This window comes from Saccopteryx leptura, chromosome 11 (assembly GCF_036850995.1).
Source record: "Saccopteryx leptura isolate mSacLep1 chromosome 11, mSacLep1_pri_phased_curated, whole genome shotgun sequence".
Taxonomy (NCBI): Eukaryota; Metazoa; Chordata; class Mammalia; order Chiroptera; family Emballonuridae; genus Saccopteryx; species Saccopteryx leptura.
This window is the reverse complement of record NC_089513.1, coordinates 16,625,608-16,649,533: the sequence shown is the minus strand read 5'-3', so window position 1 is coordinate 16,649,533 and position 23,926 is coordinate 16,625,608. Positions and strand designations below refer to the sequence as shown.

Genomic DNA, 23,926 nt, shown 5'->3' with positions numbered 1-23,926 from the left:
ATGATGTAACACCGTGTATACAGCGGAGCATCCCACGGCCAAGCCAGTCGACATGTGGACGGTACAGAGGAAAGTTCTGTGTGGTCTGTGGCTCGCTAAATTCGAATCCGTGACAAAAGTGCAACGTGAATATTGGCGCGTTTATAACGAAGCGCCATCACATAGGAATAACATTACTCGGTGGGATAAGCAGTTGAAGGAAACCGGCAGTTTGGTGGAGAAACCCCATTCTGGTAGGCCATCAGTGAGTGACGAGTCTGTAGAGGCTATACGGGATAGCTACCTAAGGAGCCCTAAAAATCTGTGCGTGAGCTCACATCGAACTGCACTGAATAGGTATGAAACTGGGAGAGTTTTCCTTTTATTTGGTGCAGATTTCACTTTTCTATCGTCTTTTGTTGCTTTCCTGTGACCAGTCAAAAGTGCACCATGACTTTACGAACACACTGTATTTTTCGCCCTAGCTCTTCCTTGAAACTATACCTCTTCTACAATAGCTGTCTATATCTACTGCTATTAGTAGAGCAGTTACCATGATGCCATTTGAGAAACAATAATTTAGACCAGAGGTCCCCAAACTTTTTACACAGGGGGCCAGTTCACTGTCCCTCAGACCGTTGGAGGGCTGGACTATAAAAAAAAACTATGCACACTGCACATATCTTATTTTAAAGTAAAAAAACAAAATGGGATCAAATACAATATTTAAAATAAAAAACAAGTAAATTTAAATCAAGAAACTGACCAGTATTTCAATGGGAACTATGGGCCTGCTTTTGGCTAATGAGATGGTCAATGTGCTCCTTTCACTGACCACCAATGAAAGAGCTGCCCCTTCTGGAAGTGCAGCGGGGGCCGGATAAATGGCCTCAGGGGACCGCATGTGGCCCGCGGGCCGTAGTTTGGGGACCCCTGATTTAGACAATGAATAATAAAGTAATTACTTCAATTTTCACTAAAGCAACATTGAATACTTCTAAATGGATTAGAACTGTATTTTAAAGAACTGAACATTTAAACTAGAAAGAATCTGCTCTTGCTGCTATCATTCAAAATAGTAAAATTTCATATTTGTTCATTTGGTAATCCAATTTGTTCATTTACATAATATTAAAGAAGGTTTATTTAAAAAGACCCTTGTAACAAAATTAGCTGTTTAGATTTTAATATGTATTGTTTTCAGTTCAGAATTTGAAAGAATAGGTACACTCCTATGTTCACTGCATTGTTGACAATAACCAAGATTTGGAAGCAGTACAAGTGCCCATCAGTAGATGAGTGGATAAAAATGCTGTGGTACATTTATACAATGTGGTACATTACACAATGTGGCCATAAAAAATAATAGTAAAAAAATCTTACCTTATGCGACAGTATGGATGGACCTGGAGAGCATTATGCTAAGCAGATAAGTCAGCCGAGAAAGACAAGTACCATACAATTTCACTCATATGTGGAATCTAATGATCAAAATCAACTAATGAGCAAACTACAGACAGACTCATAGACAGAGAGCAGGCTGACAGCTGTCAGGGGTTGGGCAAATGTGTGGGAAGGGGATGGAAGGATTGAGCAAAAAAGGACAAAATAAAGAGAAAAATCTCATGGACATGGACAGCAGTCTGGAGATTGCTGGGGGGAAAGGAGGAGGTGGGTATGGGGGTGGAGTTGATGGATAAAGACTTGACTTGGAGTGGTGAACACACAATATAATGTACAAAGATGTACTGTAGAATTGAGAAGCTGAAACTTGTATAACTTTGTTATCTACTGTCACCCAGTAAATTCAATTAAAAAATAAATTTAAAAAAGAACATTGTGTTCCTCTGTACACAAATTACATGCATAATAAACAGAAATTTTGTATGGGGAAGATTTAAAAAAATTCAGGTAGAGAAAATTTTAGAATTTATAATAATTTTTTCCTTTAAGGTGAAGTTATGTTTCTTAATTTCTCTGTAGATTGCAATTACCTTTTTAAACAATTATATTTTACTTGCATTAATATTATTGAAAGTACATTTAAATCTCTTGTTTACAATTATGTAATTAATTTCCTATAATCTTGTAAAACAATCAATGAAATGACATGTCATAAGTCCGACCTATGTGCTATAGACAGAAGACAGAAGAAAATAACAATGCAAACTGAGCAGTAAATTAATTAATTTAGACTCTTAAATTTTGAATTCTTAATAATTTCAGCATATTTAAATTACAATTAATGAGACCCCAGACTTACTAAGTCAGGATGTCTTGGTTAAGACTATTTTATGAGATGTTTGAAACATCACTGATTAGACCATTAGATTTCTGATGTAGAGTTAACATTTTCTAATTCTTTCACAGATCTACTAATCCTCAGAATGATAAATGATCTGAGGTTTACTCGTACTTATAAATCAATACACGTATCCCTTATTTTTTAATGAATGGTAAGATTTCCTCAGCCTGTAACAGAATTGATCCTTAAAAATTACTCATTGAATAAGTGAGTAAGTGGTAGCTGACTTGTAAACCTTTCTACATTTCACTTTTTCTGGTTCTTGTTTCTTTGTTACATTTTCAGATCTCAGCATATGCTAATTTGGATCTTTATAGTATATTTTCCCTCCCTAACAATGTTACCAGAAATATAAAACTTTTTTTGGTGGGCACATACCTAGTATACTTTTAGCAAGCTTCCAGGTAACTCTTCTGAATACAGCTGCTTTAGGACAGATGAAACACAGCTTCTTCCCAGGTAAATGGAACCTAGATATCTAATATTTTAAAAAACAATGGCCAGTCTGACCTATGGTGGCACAGTGGATAAAGCACTGCCCTGGAATGCCAAGGTCTCTGGTTCAAAACATTGGGCTTGTCCGGTCAGGGCACATAGGAGAGGCAACTACTACAAGTTGAAAGATCCTGCTCCTCCCCCCGCTCCCCAAACACTCTCTACTTGACTTTGTTTAAGAGGTCACCTGGTTAACTCTGATCTTTTGGCTTCAGTTTTCCTGAATGCTGCTATTAACTCTTTTTTCTTTAGTAGCCATGGCATAGTTTTCTGTATTTTTTTTTTCATCTGGGTTAAGATTTCTGGCAACTGTCTTTGATATTTTCAGAATATTCCATTTTTCTTTTCCCTTCAGATTTGCAATGACTTCTACCCCTTATGCTTGGCCCACAAATTCCAAGTCCTTTCTGTTTATACTCTAAGATGACTTCTCAGCCCTCTGACAGGGAAGAGAAAGAATGCCATCAGAACTTGACCATCTAAGGCTCTGTTTCGATCAGCACCTCTCTAGGTCAAAGGTTGTGGGAACATTCAAACTACAGATATAATACAATCTGTACAGGATTGTCCTGGTTTGTATCATAGCACCTTAATCTACATCAGTACAGAAGATGGCTCAGCAACTATTGTGACTTTCTCAAAGCTAATATTAAAAATATACTTTCAGGAAGTTGATGCTGAAATTAGTTTCAAGTAAAGTTACAATCACTTTCTGAGTCATTACTAAGGTTGACTGACCTGGGTCATTGCTAAGGCTGACTGACATGCATCTGCCCAGTGCAGCCAAGAGAGTCTTTTCAAAAGACTCAGATTTCACCCCAGTAAAAAAATGTAACAACTATTAAGACATTTGGGGGATATTTCATCAATTCAATGATATGCTGGGATTAAGTCACTTTAAGAGGACCAAGAAAGGCCCTTGCAAGTCTGATTATCCTTTTTAGAAAAATAGATTTTTTGAATAATTCACCTCTTCCTGCAATAAATGGCAACAATGGGACTCAACTCTGTGCTTCCGGTACCTACAGTCCTGTCATTTAGAGAACCATTCTCCAAGGGCTAGTATCGTCCTTATAGAGTTGTGATTCCTTGGAATGCAAGGGACAACCCTTAATTTTTGGAGTAGGCTGAGCTACACAATTTTCCCTGAAAAGAAGCTAATTATAAAGTCTTCAAGATAATTCTACCCTCAGAAAATCACTGAGATCTCTTACATGTACAAAAGGATATAGTAAATAATATGAAGAAACAGAATAATAACTTAAGAAAAAGCTTCAATATAAGTAATTTGAAATAAAATAAATATCTTTATTCTCCTTTATGTCAATGGTAATAAAATCCACTCAGCTGTGGTGAGTATGAAATGAAATAGGCAGTCTTGCATTTGGTTGATGGCCCTATTATTGAGTTATGGGATTTAAAAATTTTATGTTGTATTATTGTATTATAATATAAATGTGTTGTGGGAAAACACTTGGCAACCTGTATTGATAGCTTTAAAATGTTATATCCTTTGTCAGAATATGTCTGATTATTGGAATATATGCTAAGGAAATATCTGAAGTATAGACATATACTTTATGGTACAAATAAGACTTTTTGTAGTTTTACAAATGCAAAGTATTGAAGAAAACAAATGTCCAAGCAGAAGAGCTACAGGGTGAAATGCCATATAGTCAATGATATTTTCAAACATCCTGAAAAGGGTTGTAAAAATGCAGGTTATAAAATATCAGTATAATTTAAAGATAAAAAGAAAGACTGAAATATAAAAAAATGGCTCTCATAAATAGTGATATAATAGGTAACTTTTTGGTTGATTATAGCTTTTGTATTTTCTAAATCTTCTACTATTATATCTTTATCATTCAGAAAAAAAGTGTTATTAAAGAAAATTAGATTATGTTTTTAGCAAATACAGATCACCTATCTAGCACGCTTATTTTCTTTTAAAAATAGTTTCATGAATTCTGTAAAAATTACACCCCCTGGAGCACTTTGGGTCGAGCCCTGTGCTGGGGTGCAGCAATAAGAGAGATAGTCTGATTGAAACGGTTTAGACTGCTCAAGTGGTCCACGTGGTGAATTGGTGAATTGAATCTACAGTGGAACAGATGGCAGACGGCAGGGAACATGGCGCTGATAATATCCCTGCTTCATTGAGTAGCTCCTCAATGGTGCCATCTTTTCTTTCTTTGACATAGAGTGAGAACTTCTAATTTCATTCTCATGGCAAACATGCATTTTCTGACTTGCCTGAGACTTGTATTTGTTCCTGTCCATAATTTCCAATCTCATTGAACCTTACCTATGTTGTCATCCCTTCCTCTGAGATGAATGATACCAGAAAGGCCAGGCTGGAATAATATCTGACAAACACATAGTAAGAGCCTGAGAAGCTAATGTTGAATAAGTGAATCAATTAAGTGAATAAAAGGACAAAGAAATCCCATGGATTCGCTTATCACATTAGACCTATTTTGGTCAGGTGCATTGGTTAGAATTGTGTCATCCTGTTACCTCTATCAACTATTTTAATCTTAGAAAGAAAACTTGCATTAAAACAGGCTGTATAAAAGGGGCACCAAAATTGCCACTCAGTCATTAGAGTGTATAGAAGTAACATAATTTAGGCAATAGAACTTTAATGACTTCCTAGTAAACACTAGCAGACAACTTGAGGGTTGGAGGACATTGAATAAGTACCTACTGTGGATATTAAGCACCTCGTGCTTAATATCTCAGAAAATTTTCATGACAAGTCGATGGTGTAAGTGTTAATGTCCTTATTTTGCATAGGAGAATAGGGCAATTCAGAGCAGTTAGGTCGCCTGAAACACCAGCGTACTGAGATATAGGGAGCTGAAATGAGCCGCATTTTCACTTTCCAACAACAACAAAATGATGGGAAATCCACAAAATCATGGCATTTTGAACTCATCAGAGTACTGACATCACAGGCAACCTCCTACTTTGAAATTCAAATAAAGGCAGATGTCTCTGAGGAAAGGTGGGACCTGAGAACTGGTTCACTTACAGCAGAACACAATAGGACTATGAGGTCACAATACAGCAGTCAGGAGTTAAACTAATTTTTTTAAAATCAAATTGCTAAATGCCAAGTGTGTTAGTGTGAGAACACAGAAACACTGGGAGCCACAGAACGAAGGGGCGTTTGTACCACTCACGGGATCTTCTCCATAGATTGACAGACACGACTGCTAATGAAGAGACTGACATTGGAGAAAATGTCTTGGTGGTGTAGGCATGGAGGAGGGGGAAATGGCACTTCAGGAAAGGTATTGTTGAGCAGTCTGCTATCCATTGGCAAAAAGAGTTCAACACAGTACAGTGGAAGGCAGCTTTTTTGAAATATATACTTATTTAATGTTTATACAAGCTTAGAATTCCCAATATGCTGGTTAAAGACACTAATGGCTATTTTCAGCTATTAGTATAATCTCGGTCAATCAATTGAAATTGCTATTAACTGTAATTTTAATTTCATATGTTGGTTTGATCCATAATTAAATTTATAAAGTACATTGATTTCTATGTCTTTTCTATTCTTTTTTTTAATTGTATTTTTCTGAAGTAAGAAGTGGGGAGGCAGAGAGAAACTCCCACACGTGCCCAACCACGATCCACCTGGCAAGCCCACGAGAGGGCGATGCTCTGCCCATCTAGGCCATTGCTCCCTTGCAACTGGAGCCATTCTAGTGCCTGAGGCAGAGGCCATGGAGCTATCCTCAGTACCCGGGCCAACTTTGCTCCAGTGGAGCCTTGGCTGTGGGAGGGAAGAGAGAGAGAAAGGAGAAGGGGAAGGGTGGAGAAGCAGATAGGTGCTTCTCCTGTGTGCCCAACTGCATATTGAACCTGGGACATCCACATGCCAGGCTGACACTCGACCATTGAGCCAACCAGCCAAGGCCTCTATGTCTTTCTTATTAAAATTGGTCCTTTTGGCTTCCAGCCTGGGCTCCTTCTCACCTCTCTGGCCCTTTCAGTTCATTCTCCCTGCCTCAGCTCGAGGAAGCTTTCAAAAATGCAAATTCCATTTTGTTGCTCTCATACTTAAGTGAGTCCTGTGAATTCAAATAGCTTCCAAAATAGCATCTAATTCCTACATGACATCTGCCCTCTTTCCTTTCCAGCCTGTGCCAAATGCATTTCCCGTGATTCCACCAGTTTCTTCGTAGTCTGCTGGCTCTTCCTGGCACACTCACTCTTCTTTCTTCACCTGGCTTACTTCTTACCTATCCTTTCAAGCTCAGCTTAGTTGTTGGACCCTACAGAATGACATATCACCATTTGGGTTATGTGGTTTGGCACCATCCTCTGAGAGTTCAAAGAGGTAAGTACTTTTATTCGAGTACAGACTTCACTGTATTGTAATCGTATGCTTAAGTATCAATCTCCTCACCTGATTGTGCTCACTGTCCTTAATCTCTTGAACCCTCAGCAGTAAGCATAGGACTCTAGCAGGTTCAAAGATGATGACAGGAGGTATTGGTTAAATGAATGAGTGAGTGAATGAATGAATGATTATATTTTAGTAATGAACCAAGTTTTGTCAACTGCATACCTCTGGTGAAAGGTATGATGGAAGAAAGTATTAAGTAGCATAAATATAAAATGCCGCGTTGTCTAGTTAAAACAGAGTTCTTCATAGTACAATTATTATAAATATGAACCAGAAGGTAAAATCACCAGGGAATGATGTTCTGATTATAGATTCTTTATCAGCTCATTGGCAAAGAAGAATTCATAGAAAATATAAGTCTTGAGCAGGATATCTAATTCAAAGAATAACTCAAAATTTCCAGACAAACAAAGAGATAAATACTAATGTAACTTGCCCATCAGAATGTATTTATTTATTTATTTATTTATTTTATTTATTCATTTTAGAGAGGAGAAGGAGAGAGAGAGAGAGAGAGAGAGAGAGAGAGGAGAGACAGAGAGAGAGAGAAGGGGGGGAGGAGCTGGAAGCATCAACTCCCATATGTGCCTTGACCAGGCAAGCCCAGGGTTTCGAACCGGTGACCTCAGCATTTCCAGGTCGATGCTTTATCCACTGCGCCACCACAGGTCAGGCAGAATGTATTTATTTACATGGTATACCTGAACCAACTTTCCAAGCCAGCCTACTTCCAATTAGGAAGAGGATTTTCTTGCCTCATCTTTCTACTCATTTTAGCTAAGCTGGCTTCTCAATCCACTTTGATCAATTTTTTCCCCCTAGTTTGATTATTTACCAGTGAGTTCTCAAAGAAACTACAACTTCTGCCTTAGTGAAAGTTTCAAAATAAACTAAAAGGACAGAAATCATGAATGTAAGCTTGATTGTCAGGGAATCTCACTTCACCACAGCTCTGCAAATCTGTTAAATGAAGAAATGGGACTAGATAATTTTTATTGTCCCTTAGGTTTCATGTGTCAGTTAAGAAAACAGTTGAGTAATTTCACAAGTCAAGACAATAGGTTGAAGGTATGGTTTTAAATAGGAAATGACAAGTAGGTAGTAGTTTGCTTTCTTTTCTCTTTTTTTCATTAAAATTGATAATTGATACCCTCATCTGAGCAATGTTTTGGAGTTAAGCAAAGTCAAAATTTTAAGTGATTTGGATGGTTGCCAGTAGATTTTCCTGATAATTTGCATGAAAGGGTTGGGACTTTTACAAATACAAATGGTTTATCTATGTCTTTTGTATGTTTTAATATGTTGATATTAATAGACTAGTATGTTGATAGAAGAAATTTTATGCTGGATTTCAGTCATTGTCTTATTAGGAAGGCTCATTGAAAGTAGTTATATATATATTTTCAGTCAAATGTGGCATGGTTATATTATTGTTTTACAGAATGTATATGCTCCAAACATCCTATCCCCAAAGGTGTAGCCTATAATATGAAATCATAATTATTGAACTGAATCCACCCAGGGGTAGATGTATCATAGTTAATTTAGTGTTAATTAAGTCCAGTATTTCCTGAAATCTACAACTACCAAAGGCATTTAACAAAATGACAAGTATTTCTAGAGCTGGGATTGTGAAATTGGTTGCCATGGAATGGGAGAAAAATATAAGACAAGCCCACAAGTGTTGAACAACTTGAAATCCAGTGAATAGTAGAAATATTTTAACTCTTCAATATAACTTATATTTTCAGCTCTCTACTTGTCACAAAATACCTAGCTTCCTAGTGGTAAATCAATATATTTTTACAACAGTATTTATTTCACCTATATTAAGATAAGATTAAAATAGGCAGAATGTAATATACACACCTATCATTGTGTGACCAAATGGTAATCATTTAGATATAGACTTCACATATTTTTTTATTTCAATCAATTGAGAAACCAATGTCTGCAGATCCAGGTTCAATGTCACTATTCCACAATATTAAATATGCAAATGTAGCTAGGTAGAAGATAGAATACAAAATTTTAGAGAGTAATTTCTAGATGGTTCTTCAGGACTAAGCTAATCTCTTAGACTGGAGTCTGAAATTAAACAGTTTTTACAGCCTAAACCGAACACTTGTTAAGAAACAATGGGTATATTACCAATTTATTACAAACAGCGCCGTATGCAGCACATCCTCGGAAAGACCACTGCTTTTTCTAGAAGATTTTCCTCTGCAGAAGAAGCAACGTGGATTTGTACTTGCAGTGTCGAGAGTTGAAGAGGAACTCTTCTTATTCTCTAAGAGTTGAAATAAGATGGTGTGAGAAAAGCAGTTCGCTCAATGTCTTAGCAACGGGCTCTCTGTACCCTTCTTTCTCTGGAACGTTTTCTACAGCCTGCTCACGAGAAACAGATTTCCAACAGGGCAGGGAGAATCTGCAAAACTGGCAGGCTCAGAGAGTCGGAGGTGTTTTATTTTTTTTAATGAGATATCTTAAATTTGTTTTTCAGAGATTCCACTCCTGGCCAAATTGAGTAACCTCTGAAGATTGGGAATAAAACCAAATTTAAAGATCAGCAATTGTGTTTACTGAGCGTGTTGGGACTATAAGCCAATTGTGCCTGCAGCTCTAAAGCTGAGCTGTACAAATGTTTAATCCTCAGTGTGTAGTCTTGTGCCAAGCGCAGAGTATGTGGTCCAGAAATATTTGCTGAAAGTGCTGGATTAGACCTTGCTCGTTCTGTCAACATATCCCCATTTGGAACCCTGAGACATTAGGCCGTGGCTTGTGCTGCACTGAAACCCCTTCCACCAATGTGCCCCTGGGTGCAGTGACATCTGCAGATTCCTCCTGGCCTGGGACTCGAGTGGAGGTAAAGCCTTCTCATCACTAGTCCAGGGCCTGACTTTCCTCGGCATTTGCTCTTTACCTCCCTTCTCCTAAATCACCTCAGTTCTTTCCCTTTCCCCGAACTCACCCACCGTGCCCTGTGAAACACCTGCAACTAAGAAAACACTATTCTACCTTTTCAGTCTCTTTCAACAGTGATTCCACTCTTTTTGTCTTAAAGAATGCTGTCTTTTTCACTTTTTATTAAAATTTTCTTTTAATGTTTATTTTATTGATTTTTAGAGAGAAAGGAAGGGGGGAGGAAGAGAGAGAGAGAGAGAGAGAGAGAGAGAGAGAGGAATATTGATCTGTTCCTGCATGTGCCCTGACTAGGGATTGAACCAGCAAGCTCTGTGCTTCAAGACAAAGCTCCAACCAACTGAGCTATCCAGCCAGGGCAGAACGCTGACTTTTTCTACAGGATACTGTTCCCTTTGTCTTCTTTAGTGACTGTCATTCATTACTGGCACTGAGGGAGGAGGGGAAGGTGGGCATTCCGGTTGCCCCTCATTTGCGGGCTTTGCCTGGCAAAGCATAACTTCTCTTTTCTCAATTAAACACTCAATATTGGAGGCCCTTCTCATTTGGCTGTTCTACCTCCTATCCTCCCTGTCACCATCATGCTACAGTTTCTGGTCATTTTAATTTGACATCTGTTCAGTCCTTTACTCAATTTCTGCCACTTCATAATCCTTTGATTGTCTTAATACCGGTGACCATCACTTTGTGTATTTAGTGGTCATCCAGCCTCCTATAACCCATCGACCTTGTCCTCTGCTAGTACACCCCCCACACCCACTGAAAGTTTAAAGTTCAGTTTTATACTTGGACCACAAACACCTCCATTTCTGGATATCTCCTTCTCTGATTTTCGTTATGCCTGTTCTTGGACTCCTTCGGGACGACCCAAGGCCCTTGTTTTCCCCAGTAACTCAGCCTTCTTCAGGCATCCTCACTTCCCTGCCTATCTGTTCTAGACCAGCACCCTTCCTTTAAGTGTAACTGCTCCCTCCTTTTCTTCCATTAGTCTTTATTAAGGCCACAATTCAGGTTAGGTCAATCTATCTTCTGTACTCCTCCCCACAGTAAATGTTCCTGGACAAAGGCAAACAATTGTGCATATTAAAATTACCAAGTTCGCCTGACCTGTGGTGGCGCAGTGGATAAAGTCTCGACCTGGAACGCTGAGGTCACTGGTTCAAAACCCTGGGCTTGCCTTGTCAAGGCACATATGGGAGTTGATGCTTCCTGCTCCTCCCTCCCCCTTCTCTCTCTCTCTCCTCTCTAAAAAAATTAATAAAAGAAAAATTAAAAAAAGAATTACCAAGTTCATGAGCCCTAGCCCGATTCAGATCCACCCAGTGCATGCTGAGGTGTCTTTGGGATGTATAAAAGAAGGCATCGAGTAGAGGCCAGGTGTGTAAACTCCAGAGAAAGTTCTAGGCAGGAGGTGATGGTTTGGGAATTACATTTTCCCCTAGATTTACTCCTCCACTGCTTACTGCTCCTCACTGAACAGTGCCACCTCCATCAGGTCTCCTGGCCAGTATGCCTCCCCTGCCTCCTGTTATCCGGAAATATAAATGGCCAATAAACATCTCAGCCTAAGACAATGACCCTCATTAATTATCCAGGAAATCCAGTGTGAAGCCACACTGAGAGTTATATCCACAAATTGGAAAATACTTCTTAAAAGTCTGAAGATCTCAAGCATTGACAGTGATCTAGAAAAATGGTCACTGTCTTATATTTTTATTGTAGAGATTCAGGCAAACACTTAGGGAAATATTTTGTCATTTTCCAGTAGACTTGAAATGTGCATGCCCTATAATATAGGAACTCCCTACCTCTCTTGTAATAGATAGATATAGATATGCATCTGTGTGGATATATGTGCCTGTATCTCTCTATCTCTGTCTCTATGTCTGTCTATCTCTGCTTCTAGTTTTATCTCGCTATCTATCTATATACAGATAACCCTTGAACAACACATGTTTGAACTGCATGAGTTATTTATAGGTGGAGTTTTTCAGTAAGTATTATAAATGTGTTTTCTTTCTCTTATGATTTTTTAATAACATTTCCTTTTCTTAAACTTATTTTAGTGTAAAATTCAGTATGTAATATATATAACATACAAAATATGCATTAATTGACTATTTATGTTATCAGGAAGGCTTCCAGTCAATGGGAGGCTATTAGTAGTTAAGTTTTGGGGGAGTAAAAAGTTATACTTGGATTTTGGAGTGCACAGGAGGTTAGCACCCATAGCCAGAGACCCCACTGTTCACGGGTCAACTGTCTGTCTCCGTAGGAATGCCAGGAAGCAAGGATTGATGTTCATAGCAGTATTGTTTGAAGTAAAACTTTAAAACAGAAATAAAAAAATAAATGCATGTCCAGAATCATACAGTTTAATACCTTTACCACATGTTTGTAAAGCTACAAAGATGGGGAGTCTAGCTATAAAGAAAAACGAAGGAGTGATAACCACACAATTTAAGGTTCTGGCTATTTCTGGGGATAGAGAATATTATAAGGGAAATGTATAATGGGGCTTCAATAGTATTGATGACTTCTATGTATTATGATGGGCAGTAGATACAAGGGTATGTATATATATTAATATTCTTTATATTTTTGATTGTTAATTTTTTTTATGAATTTCTGGAAATATCTTGCAAAGTTAACAAATACAATCACTCTTTCTACTTCCTCCAACTTGTTCTATTATGTCAGAATGACTGCTGGAATCCCTCTAGAGGGTATGGCATTAGAAGGTGGTTGTAACAATGAGCACACAGGCTTTAGGTTTCGTTTAAAGGCAGACAGTCGCCATTTTCTGCTGACCTACTGAAGTGTAGCCATCCAAGGGGACACAGACTGAAAGCCTCTATCAAGTTGGCTGAAATGGAACTTGGAAATTTTCATTGTAATGAAACATTTTGTAGAGCAGATAGAATTCTTAGACTAAAAAATTGACACCCAGAACTTGGGTGAACTTATTAACTCATGTCCTCCAAATCTGGTGGGTGTCATGTATTCACAAACAATAGATTCTTTAGGAATTACCATAAACTACCTATTACAGAACTTTGTAAGCCCAACCAGTAATTTATCAGTTAGTCACCAGCATTGATTAAGTTCCTGTAAATTGTACTGTTGGATACTAAACACTCAGGAAATAAGTTTCAAAAATTGGCCTGGTCCCTGCCCTTGAGAAACTGCCATTATAATATACTTAATTATAATAGGTTGTGCCCAGTGCCATAGGAGAGCTCACCTGGGACTATAATATCTGCAGAGAGGAAATTGTAGTCACAGGATAAAAATGCAGAAATATACAAGGTAATTAAAGGGAAGACATGTTTTTAGAAAAAGGCGTTGTCAAAAGAAAGGACAGGTGTCAAATATCAATTGTCCATATTAGTTGGTGAGAATTAGGGACATAATTGTGGAGAATAGTCAGCCGAATGTCATCTGAATGTCCACTAGATGTATAACCAAATATTAATAAGTGTTATGAAACATAACATGTAGACCAATTTCCTAAAGCTCAAATAAAGCAGAAAAGTTTGGTTGTTCGTGTCATAGCTGTCAAAATACTTATGTCAAAATACTGTGCGTGATAATCAGGATGTCCAACAAAATTCCTTTGTTGTTTGTTTGAAATTGGGTTAAATTGTTTCTAAGAACTTGAGCAAAATCACCTACAATGGAATAATTCATATATTATAAATTTGAAGAGAAGGAAATATTATACAATTAATGTTCTGAGGAAATTGGTTAGCTATTTGGGATAGAAAGATTGATTTCAAATGAACTAAAAACCTAATTGTTGAAAATAAAAACATAAAAACCAAAGACAGTTTAACCTTCCAAGTTTTAAAAACTTCTGTAAGTAAAAAACAAAATCTCAAAAAACTGATGAAAAAAATATTTGCAACACATAGGGGGAGAAACTTAAATTTTTCATTAGAAAAAATAATACTGGGCCTGACCTGTGGTGGTGCAGTGGATAAAGCATCGACCTGGAAATGCTGAGGTCGCCGGTTCGAAACCCTGGGCTTGCCTAGTCAAGGCACATATGGGAGTTGATGCTTCCAGCTCCTCCCCACCTTCTCCCTCTGTCTCTCTCTCCTCTCTCTCTCCCTCTCTGTCTCTCTTTCTTTTTCTCTCCTCTCTAAAATGAATAAATAAAATAAAATTAAAAATTAAAAAAAAAGAAAAAAATAATACTGAACCACAATAGTTAAACTGCCATAAAACATAAATATGAACATGAATAAACATGAACATATATAAGCACATACAAATATATAAATATGGTTATTCCATAAATATGAATATTAAATAATATGTACGTGGCTAGTAAATTGCTTAATTTCAGAGTTGTAAAACACAGGAAATGACTACACACACACACACACACACACACACATACACACACACAATTGTTTTTTGTTCCAATTAGCAAAAACTGAAAAAATAGTCAAAGCTAGGAGGACTCAGTAAGGAGGGCAAACTTGTCACATCATTAGTAACAATGTAATCCACTGTATACTAATAGTGGGTATTCCACTCAATGCCAGTATTGTTAATACTGTATATATATGTACACTTATATCCATATATAGCATATATTTATATATAAAAGTATAGTTAATATTTATGTATTTGTTTATCTATTATTGTATGTATATACAATATGTAATAAAACTTCATTTATCTAGAGTGTTTTAATTTCTATTATTTCAGTTTATCAACTTTTATTTTTACTCTGTAATCAGAAGGATAACATTATCAGAGTTCCACATTTCCTGGTTTGGGAGCCCATGAGCAAGTCAACACAGCAATGAAGGAGGAGCAGAAACTGATTTACTTTCTTTTCTTTTGATTTCTAGTTGATTTCCAGTGCCAAGAGGCAGCACAAATGGTCCTACTACTCATGCTCTCCAAACAACGTACTTAATTTCTTTGTACTATTATGAACTGCTTCGAAAAGTTGACATTGCTGGGATTTAAAATTGGAACCCTAACTGCAGTAAACTTTTCATTTCAGAGATATTTACAACAAAACACAGAATCCTCCTTCTAAGGATTCTGAACAGTTACCTCGTGTGTGTGTGTGTGTGTGTGTGTGTGTGAGAGAGAGAGAGAGAGAGAGAGAGAGAGAGAGAGAGAGAGAGAGTACATGCACGCATCTATGCATTTCCTTTGGGAATGTTCCAGGAGTGGAATTGCTAAATCAGAGTATAGGAATATTTTCAAATTTACTAGATAATGTCACTGTTTTCTAAATGGCCTTACCAACTGATACTACTTCCAGCTGTATAGTTATTTGGGACTTCATTAATTATTTACTTAATGAAGTTTTATAAATTTTCCAGTAAAAATATTGCACGTCTATCAGTAAGTTTATTTCTAGATGCTTGAATATTTCCAGTCATATCTCTTTAAGTTTCAGCTTTCTGAATATTTATGTGGCTTTTTAAAAAAAATTTTTTTATTTTAGAGGCGAGAGAGAAAGAGAGAAGCGGGGGAGGAACAGGAAGCATCAACTCCCATATGTGCCTTGACCGGGCAAGCCCAGGGTTTCAAACTGGAGACCTCAGCATTTCAGGTCGATGCTTTATCCACTGCGCCACCACAGGTCAGGCCAACATTTGTTGCTGGTATATAAAAATATAACTGATTTTTAAAATTCTTTTTTGTATACTGATTTTGTATCTACTAATCTTGCTAAACTCTGTGACTTATTATAATGGTTTACTTGAGGTTTCTTCAGAGTTCTCTGCTTATACTCATATGCAAATAGGCGCAGTTTAGCACGTTCATATCATCAATTTCGTATTTCACTGCCCTGGTCAGGAACTTCACTGTAACACTGAGGAGCAAGTGTCACAGTGGACATTCTTGTCTTGTCACCTCTCCTTTTTACACCTCAACCTTTCCAACTGAGATTTCTTTCTTTCTACTCTTTTGCATTTTTTCTTAGTGAGTTTCCACTAATGATAACTTTAAATAATCTTATCTAAACTTTTTACTGATATTTTTGTCCAGCATAGAATTCTAGCTTGCCAGTAATTATTTTTTTTAGTACATTGAAGACCATGTTTAGTACATTGAAGACCATGTCTTCTGACTTACACTCTTGCTTTAGAGAGGTCATGTCTTTCTAATAAAATATATCAGACAACATAGAAAAAACAAATATAGACAGCCAGGCTCCTAATGCTAACTTTTTAAGGTACTTTTCCTCATTATTTTCCTCTCTAAGATTTATTTCACCACTGAAAAGTTTAGAATTATAATGTGAAGATCTCAAGTTATCCAACCATTACCTAAGAATGGCAGGGTTATCATCAGAATCACCCTGAATTAATGGGACAGGATTTGTTTTGGCCACACGGGAAAGAAAGATAAAACGGAAGGAAGGAAGGAGGGAAGGAAGGAAGGAAGGAAGGAAGGAAGGAAGGAAGGAAGGAAGGAAGGAAGGAAGGAAGAAGGAAGGAAGGAAGGAAGGAAGGAAGGAAGGAAGGAAGGAAGGAAGGAAGAAGGAAGGAAGGAAGGAAGGAAGGAAGGAGGGAGGGAGGGAGGGAGGGAGGGAGGGAGGGAGGGAGGGAGGGAGGAAGGAAGGAAGGAAGGAAGGAAGGAAGGAAGGAAGGAAGGAAGGAAGGAAGGAAGGAATGAAAGAAGGAAGGAAGGAAGAAAAAAGGAAAGGAAGGAAAGAAGGAAAAAAGGAAGGAAGGAAGGAAAGAAGGAAAGATTTAGCAACTAATAGTGACTTAAAACATATTCATTGTCTCTCTAATTAGTATAGAGGTTTGGAATTCAGTTACATAACATTTCATGAATATACATCTTACACATCTTGAGACATGTCTGTTCTTATATTAGGGTATGTGTAAGTCTATTGATATTTTGGAAGTTCCTGTCACTAAGCACCCCCCAATCAGTTGCTGGCCTACAGGAAGTGCATGATTAAAAAGATCAAGTCACTTTTCTCTATTCTGTGCATGCACGCCACTTTGTCAAAGGGTCAGATAGCATCAGCTCTCAACGATTGGAAACCCTACCCCAATACCCAGATTTTGCATGCTGTATCATGTCCATCTCTCTGTGGGAAATGGAAAAAAACCAGAGACATTCTTTTTTTCCAGTTCCTGCTCATCTGAAAAATTAGGAGTCATCAGAAACAGTAACAATTATTATATATCCTAAAGCAAGATACAATGTGCTAAGAAGCAGACAACATTTACTGTGGATAATCCTTGATTTCTATAATTGAGAATGACTGAATTTCTTATTTCTTATTTTTATTTTTAACTCTAGCTAAAGCCTTTGTGACGTTGTTTTTCCTTGCTCATCTCAGCGTAGCCGCTGATTAAACAGCGCAGTAGATTTTAGTCACCATTCACTTAACTTTATCATGCTCTAGTAATCTCAATATTGTGTTATTTTTGGACAGTTTTGAAATTAGTCATCACCATAATCCCTCTGCTTAGCCAGAAAATACTGCAATATTTATAATTAAGGAGTGGCTTTGTGGGCTTTTGTAGAAGCAAAAACTAAATTCCTGTCCTGTGAGAAATCAAGTTTCTGGGATCTTTAAATGAGCTTTGTGAAGTGAGGAAGGCAGAGATTTACATCTGCTCAGGAGCCTAGAGTCATTTGTCCAGTTGAGATAATTTTCTACGTGTCATTTTTTGAAAGGAGCAAGTATTTCTGTTTATTTTTCCCCAACTAGCATACATTTGTACTTTGGGGTTGGACATGGAAATTTTTTTCTCAGGAAATAAGTGTCTATTAGGTTACATAATCCAGACTGAATAAATACATAGTTATTTAACATAAATCGAGCATTTCCTAACTTCTAATCCACGGAGCGAGTACAGACATCTTTAGAATTGCATTTGGGAGACCAGCACGCTCAGAATGGGTGAGAGACAGTGGCAGGGCGCGGCGGACATTGAGCAAACCGCAGCGGAGCTGGTGAGTGTGCATATCCCCTTTCACCCTCTCACGTCCCATACTCTTGCTTTCCACCTTTAACCCTTCAAGAAAGTTAAGTTGCATTTTTTTTTTGATGTTTGACTAGAACCTGGGATTTTATTATCAGTAATCCTAAATGTTCAGGGAGTTAGTTAGTATGCCAAATAGATCTTTAATGTCATTTTTGCCTGAATTCTGATAGTTATGTCAGAAATCTATAAGATACCAGTGGACAGAATTTGAATAGATGATTTGGAATGTGTGTTTATAGCAACCATGAGTAATACTATTTATATTTCTGCGTACTTTGGCCCAATGAAAATATTTATTCTCATTGGCCTACTTATATTTAGAGTGGTAATTCATGAAAAATGGCTTTGGCAGAGGGACTTATGCTTAAACTATGTTACTCTAGTGATGTAAAAATTCTATTGTTTAGAACATATAAATGGTCACGTTCACCATTCAAACATATCCCTTCATTTTATAAGTGAGGGCATTTAAAACATTAGAAGTCCAACTAGCTGGTGGTAGAACCAGAAATTGAACTGAAGTTTTTCACATATAACCTTTTTATTATAAGAAACTACCTTTCAAAAACCTTGACTGCTTATGTTCCTAACAAAGAGAATAATTTTATAATTAACTTGATGTTGTAGGACCAAGAAACAAGTCAAACAAAATAAACACAAAGGTAGGATCTGGCATCGGGATTGCTTTACAGCCTGAAGGCTGTATCTGTGATCAGTTTGGAGATTCATTATGTAGATCACCGTAACATTAATTTATAGCATGCCTCAGGTGTCAAGGAAGCTGAAAATTTTCATTGCTTTAATATTTTTAAATAGCATTTTTTTTCTGTCTTCTTTTCATAATATATTAAACATGAGTTATGGTTTGTTCCTATATGCAGAACACATTTATGTAATTTATTCCATTCAGTCAAATAATTAGTTAATTACACTAAAAAATACAAACAGTAAAATCAACTTCTGAGATAATGAAAAGGAAATGTTATAATTTTTCATTTTTTAGTAATCTGATGACAATCTCTTAGATCCCCCAAAACAAGTTGTAGAAAGATTTTTTTAAAGAATAATTATTCTATAACTTTATTTTAGAAAATGTAGAAAGTTACAAAGAAATAAAAGTCATCCCCAAAAAACTCACTGCTAATAGTTTGCTTTCTGTCTCTTCTCACCCCAATTTAATGTAATTTTATTGTTTTGGTTGATTTATTTTGACACATGAAATTTTTGTCTATCTTTTTCCTCTGAAATTTTTCATAAAGCTCTTAATTAAAATTCAGAGAATTGAGAGCTTATGCTACTGAAATCTTTTATAAGAGGACATTTATTTAAGTTGTCTTTTCGCTTCTTAGTAAATTTTCATAGTTTTTTTATGAGTCTTATGGCATTTAATATGCTTAAGTATTTGCATTACCAATGCAAATTGCAGTTGCTAGTACACACACTAAAATAAGGGCTGTTACCTATATTTTTCATATTTTTATTATTAGATAACTTGAGTTATTATTTTTGATAGATAGCATGGGATTCTGTTTGTACATAATCATATCACATGCAAATAATGTTAGTTTTATCTTCACATTTCCATTATTGACACATATTGATGAGACTGTCTAAAAAAATTACCTAATATTGATGGTACATTCTTTACTTCTTTTTTTATTTTATTTTTTTTACAGAGACAGAGAGAGAGTCAGAGAAAGGGATAGATAGAGACAGACAGACAGGAACGGAGAGAGATGAGAAGCATCAATCATCAGTTTTTTGTTACGGCACCTTAGTTGTTCATTGATTGCTTTCTCATATGTGCCTTGACCGGGGGGCTACAGCAGACCAAGTGACTCCTTGTTCGAGCTAGTGACCTTGGGCTCAAGCTGGTGAGCCTTGTTCAAACCAGATGACCTTGCACTCAAGCTGGCGACCTCAGGGTCTCGAACCTGAGTCTTCCGCATCCCAGTCCGACGCTCTATCCACTGTGCCACTGCCTGGTCAGGCTTCACTTCTGACTTTAAAGGAAAGTGCTGACATTTCACTGTTAAATATGATGTTGGTTGTTGGTTTGAGGTTGATATTCCTTGTCACAGTTGGCAATTATTTTAATTTTATTTCTTTGAGATTTGTATTATTTGTTTGCTTTTGTCAGGACCGAATACTGAAATTTTAAAAATGATCCTTGGACATTTAGTGAAATGATCATTTATATTTCTTCTTTGATCATTTGATGTGAAAATGTATCTTTCTAAATCATATCAAACCATTTTTAGAGTTTCAGATTCTCTTAGAATTGTTTAGTTCTTCTTTTAATACATGTTAGAGTCACATTATTTTTAATATATTATATATGTTTGTGTTTATGGATAAAACAATCTTTATTCTTAAAAACCGAGGTTGGTTGTTTTGAATTCTTTCTTTGCAGTTACCCAGAAATCCATACTGTTCAAATGACAGATCACACTGTGGTTGTAGATTGTCTCATGGGACCTACCAGCCGCAGTGGGTAAGGACTGAAGACTGAGGTGGGGGGGGAAGTCTCCCGGAGCCCTTTGGCACATTGGAGAATGGAAAAATGGCAGGCCCGGCCATAAGATCTTTAGGGCTCTATTCTCCATTAAGCCTTCCCTTGCTTCTTGTCCTTTGACAACTCTAACTTTTTCCCAGCTGCCACTCTATGCTCTCTGGACAAAACCTGGAACCATAGCCCCCAACGATTTATCAGTGCTGTATTCTCTTCCTTTAAGATCTCTCCATACCATAAATTTTCCACTTAATGTGTTTCCAAGCTCAATGAAAGTCCTTTTATTTATGCTTAATAGATAAGATGCTTTTAATAGATAGTTTCCTAATTATAAACTATCAATATGTAATGTGGAAATAGGAAATGATGAACAAAAGAATACCTACAATATTTATCACCTAAAGATAATCAACCTAAATGTTTCACTTGTACCTATTTTTTATTTTTCTAACCATGATGACTAATTAGATAATTTAATTTATACTGCAATAGCAGTAGTCAATAATAACAAAGTAATATATCCCTTAGGCAATCTACTTGAGTTTGAGAAGGTACTTACTGCTTTAGTTTGAAAGGGTAATGAAAAGGGAGCATTTTGTTCTCATGGACTTGTGGACAGGGGGTGTGTATGTATGTATGTATGTGGGTGTACATATATGTCTGTTTGAAAGAGAGAGAGAGACAGAGAGACAGAAAGGTGGGGATTTATATATTGTGCTTTAAATTACAGCATTTGGAGTAATGTAAAAGCTTAGCCTTATTCTAATTGCAATCATTCACCTAAGTTACCACTATGTAATTTGCTTATATATATCCACTTACCGTGATCCTTTGTAGGTTACAGCAAAACCGTGGTCACTCTGGAAAACATTTCTTGTGTGTCTATTGGCCTGTCTAATTGCTACGACCCTCGTTGTCCTGATATTATATTATGTTCACTTTGGCAAGCCCACCGTTGGTACTACCATCGTCATTCATGCAGATGGAAAGTCCAGTCATGTCGCCTGCATCCCTGGTTCTTCTGTCCCATCTCCTGCCCCATCGACCCTGCCTGGGGCTCAGAGCACCCTGCCTTCTACCCCTGTGGTCGACCAAAGCTCCCCTACCACGATGCCCCTATCTACCGTGCAGACAACTAAACCTGCAACAGAGGACCACGAAGTCCTCATTGAAGATTGACATTGTTGAGCCCTCAGTCTTCCTCAAGCCAGGTCAACACTCCTACCCTGAAGGAGGCATGTATAAGCTGGTCTGTCCTCCCTGTCAAGACAGCATTTGACTTCATGAGCTCTTGCCCCTTTTGTTCAGTCGTTTGATGGATACCCATAGAGTGATAGAGTCATAGAGTGATGACTCAGTCTTGAGACCATCCATGTTCAAATGATTGGAAAAGAAAAATTTCAGCCAAGCCTGGTTGACTCATCGAGGCCAGGCCCCAGAGTTTTCTCTTCAGCCCTCTGTACAACCAACATCATTTATCACTCCTGATGAAGATTTCAACAGTGGAAGGAGCTGCCAGGTGGACCCTGATCAACTTAGCTCCCTGTGCGTGGGTTCATAAGCCAGTATTTGTCATCCATTATTATTTCCCAATCTATTTTCGACATTCGTATCCCAGTAGGGATAGAAAGAAATGTTCACTCAAAGTGGTTAATGATTATTAAGTATCTACTGGTCATTACAGAATTGTTCCTCCCATTGGAGAATTAAGAAAAGAAGGGGAGAACACTGAGGGCAGGAATAACAAGGACGATTTCAGAGGAGGGCTGAAAGGTGGAAAGGTGAAAGTTTGGGTTTAGTAAAGATATTAAAACAAAATGAAAGGGCAAAGAGGGTTTAATAGATTTAAAATGAAAAGCACACTTAGGAACACTTTGTGACAAGTGATGTATTTTCTGTGTCTACACCTTTCTCACCGATATTATCAATATTGTTTTCCATATTTGATGTTCTGCTCAACGTCTAGACCACTATAAACTGCTACTTATGAAATTTGAATGTTTCAATTGTTTTATACTTTGTATTATAACTTGGAGGGCACATGGCTTATAATTTGCTATGAAACATAAGACGCTTGTTCAATATTACTTATATTCTAAGTGTTGGATATTTAGTAAAAGCATGAACATTGAAATCTGGAAAAGACTTTAGAGTAAAAGCAACCTGCCTGCTCCACCCCCATGCTCCAAACTCTACAAAAGGAAGTGTGTATGCAATTTTTCTCTATAGCATCAAATCAATACATTTCTATTGTACTTTTGATTTAAATGCTGTGAAGAAGAAAGATTCAATTCATTAGGTTAAAATGTATCTCCTCATATTATTTAAACATTGCTTTCTCATTTGGAAATAAGAGATTTTAATTAAAAGACAAAAATTTATTGTTAAAATATTTTTAAAGTTTTGTATTCTAGAAGTCATCCTAGGTAACTAGATGTTTAATAAGAGCTGCTGTTAACTTCCTTTGCTTTTAGATAATACAGAATACAGTGTGTAATACAGGAAGGACCATTTCTTTGTGATTAAGGGGAACCTTTTCTTAGCATTGAAATTCCTACATTGAATATTCAGTAAGAAGATATTGTAATTAAGGGTATGCGAGATCATCAAGGTTCTGCTATATAAAATAGCAATGTGAATAAGCTCATGGATTTGTTTTTTTGCTTTAGACATTTAAGGTTTTAATAAAATATTAAAATATCAAGCAGAGTTGTGGAAAATATCTTCACAAGGTAACAAATATAACAAACAAAACTTTACAAAGTACTATGAAACTTCTACATTGAGCATCTTCAATAAATAAATACCCGGTTTTAATAACTTTTTTAGCAAATATTAAAGCTGTACACTTTCTAATACTTATTTTAAAATTTTATTTACTGTGCGTGAATGGTACATATATTTGAATATATTTGAAATCAGGAAGCTTCTCTATTTAAAATGTCTTCTATAAGCAATTTGTGAGTCCATCATTTGCTCTTAAAGGCAAAATAATTCATGTGAGATGAAAATGTTAAGTTTTCAAATACAGTTCACCACATGTTTGTAATTCACTTCTTTGGATGCTTTACTTAAAAAACAAACAAACAAAATAAAACAAACAAATAAACAAAAACCAAAAAGCCCCACAACAGTCGATTGTGCATTTGATTCCCCCCAAAGATCCATTTAACTATAGAGAAAATCTGCTATAGTATGTAGCCCTGCTCAGTGATGATGTCCACAGATATTTTATGGGACCCTTTCAGAGTAGACTATTTAAGCCATTCACTTAGAGTTTGTGTAATTTCAAAAGGTTTTTG

At 36.8% G+C, this 23,926-nt stretch overlaps 1 protein-coding gene across 3 annotated transcripts; it reads left to right on the top strand.

Moving 5' to 3' along the window:
- Positions 1-7,018: 7,018 nt before the first annotated feature.
- LOC136383317 (dynactin-associated protein-like) lies at positions 7,019-23,324 on the top strand. 3 transcript variants are annotated; one of them, XR_010747390.1, is made up of 6 exons: positions 7,019-7,133; positions 14,990-15,049; positions 15,601-15,738; positions 17,421-18,080; positions 20,526-20,606; positions 21,462-23,324. XR_010747390.1 is itself a non-coding variant. In XM_066353080.1 (6 exons), the coding sequence occupies exons 1-6, from the start codon at positions 7,076-7,078 to the stop codon at positions 21,520-21,522; spliced, it is 495 nt and encodes a 164-aa protein (XP_066209177.1). In that variant the 5' UTR covers positions 7,061-7,075; the 3' UTR covers positions 21,523-23,324. The 3 variants fall into 3 exon arrangements, 2 of the variants coding, with proteins under 2 accessions (XP_066209177.1, XP_066209178.1); XM_066353080.1 differs by having other exon boundaries at positions 7,061-7,133; positions 17,984-18,080; XM_066353081.1 differs by lacking the exons at positions 7,019-7,133; positions 14,990-15,049 and adding an exon at positions 9,920-10,068 and having other exon boundaries at positions 17,984-18,080.
- Positions 23,325-23,926: the final 602 nt, after the last annotated feature.

Bases quoted from the DNA above. Each gene is read 5' to 3' on its own strand.
- LOC136383317 (XM_066353080.1), top strand. From the start codon at position 7,076: ATGACATATCACCATTTGGGTTATGTGGTTTGGCACCATCCTCTGAGA. The intron at 15,050-15,600 runs GTACTTAATTTC...TTTTTATTTTAG, and splicing joins ACTCATGCTCTCCAAACAAC to AGGCGAGAGAGAAAGAGAGA. The intron at 15,739-17,983 runs GTCAGGCCAACA...GAGCGAGTACAG, and splicing joins TATCCACTGCGCCACCACAG to ACATCTTTAGAATTGCATTT.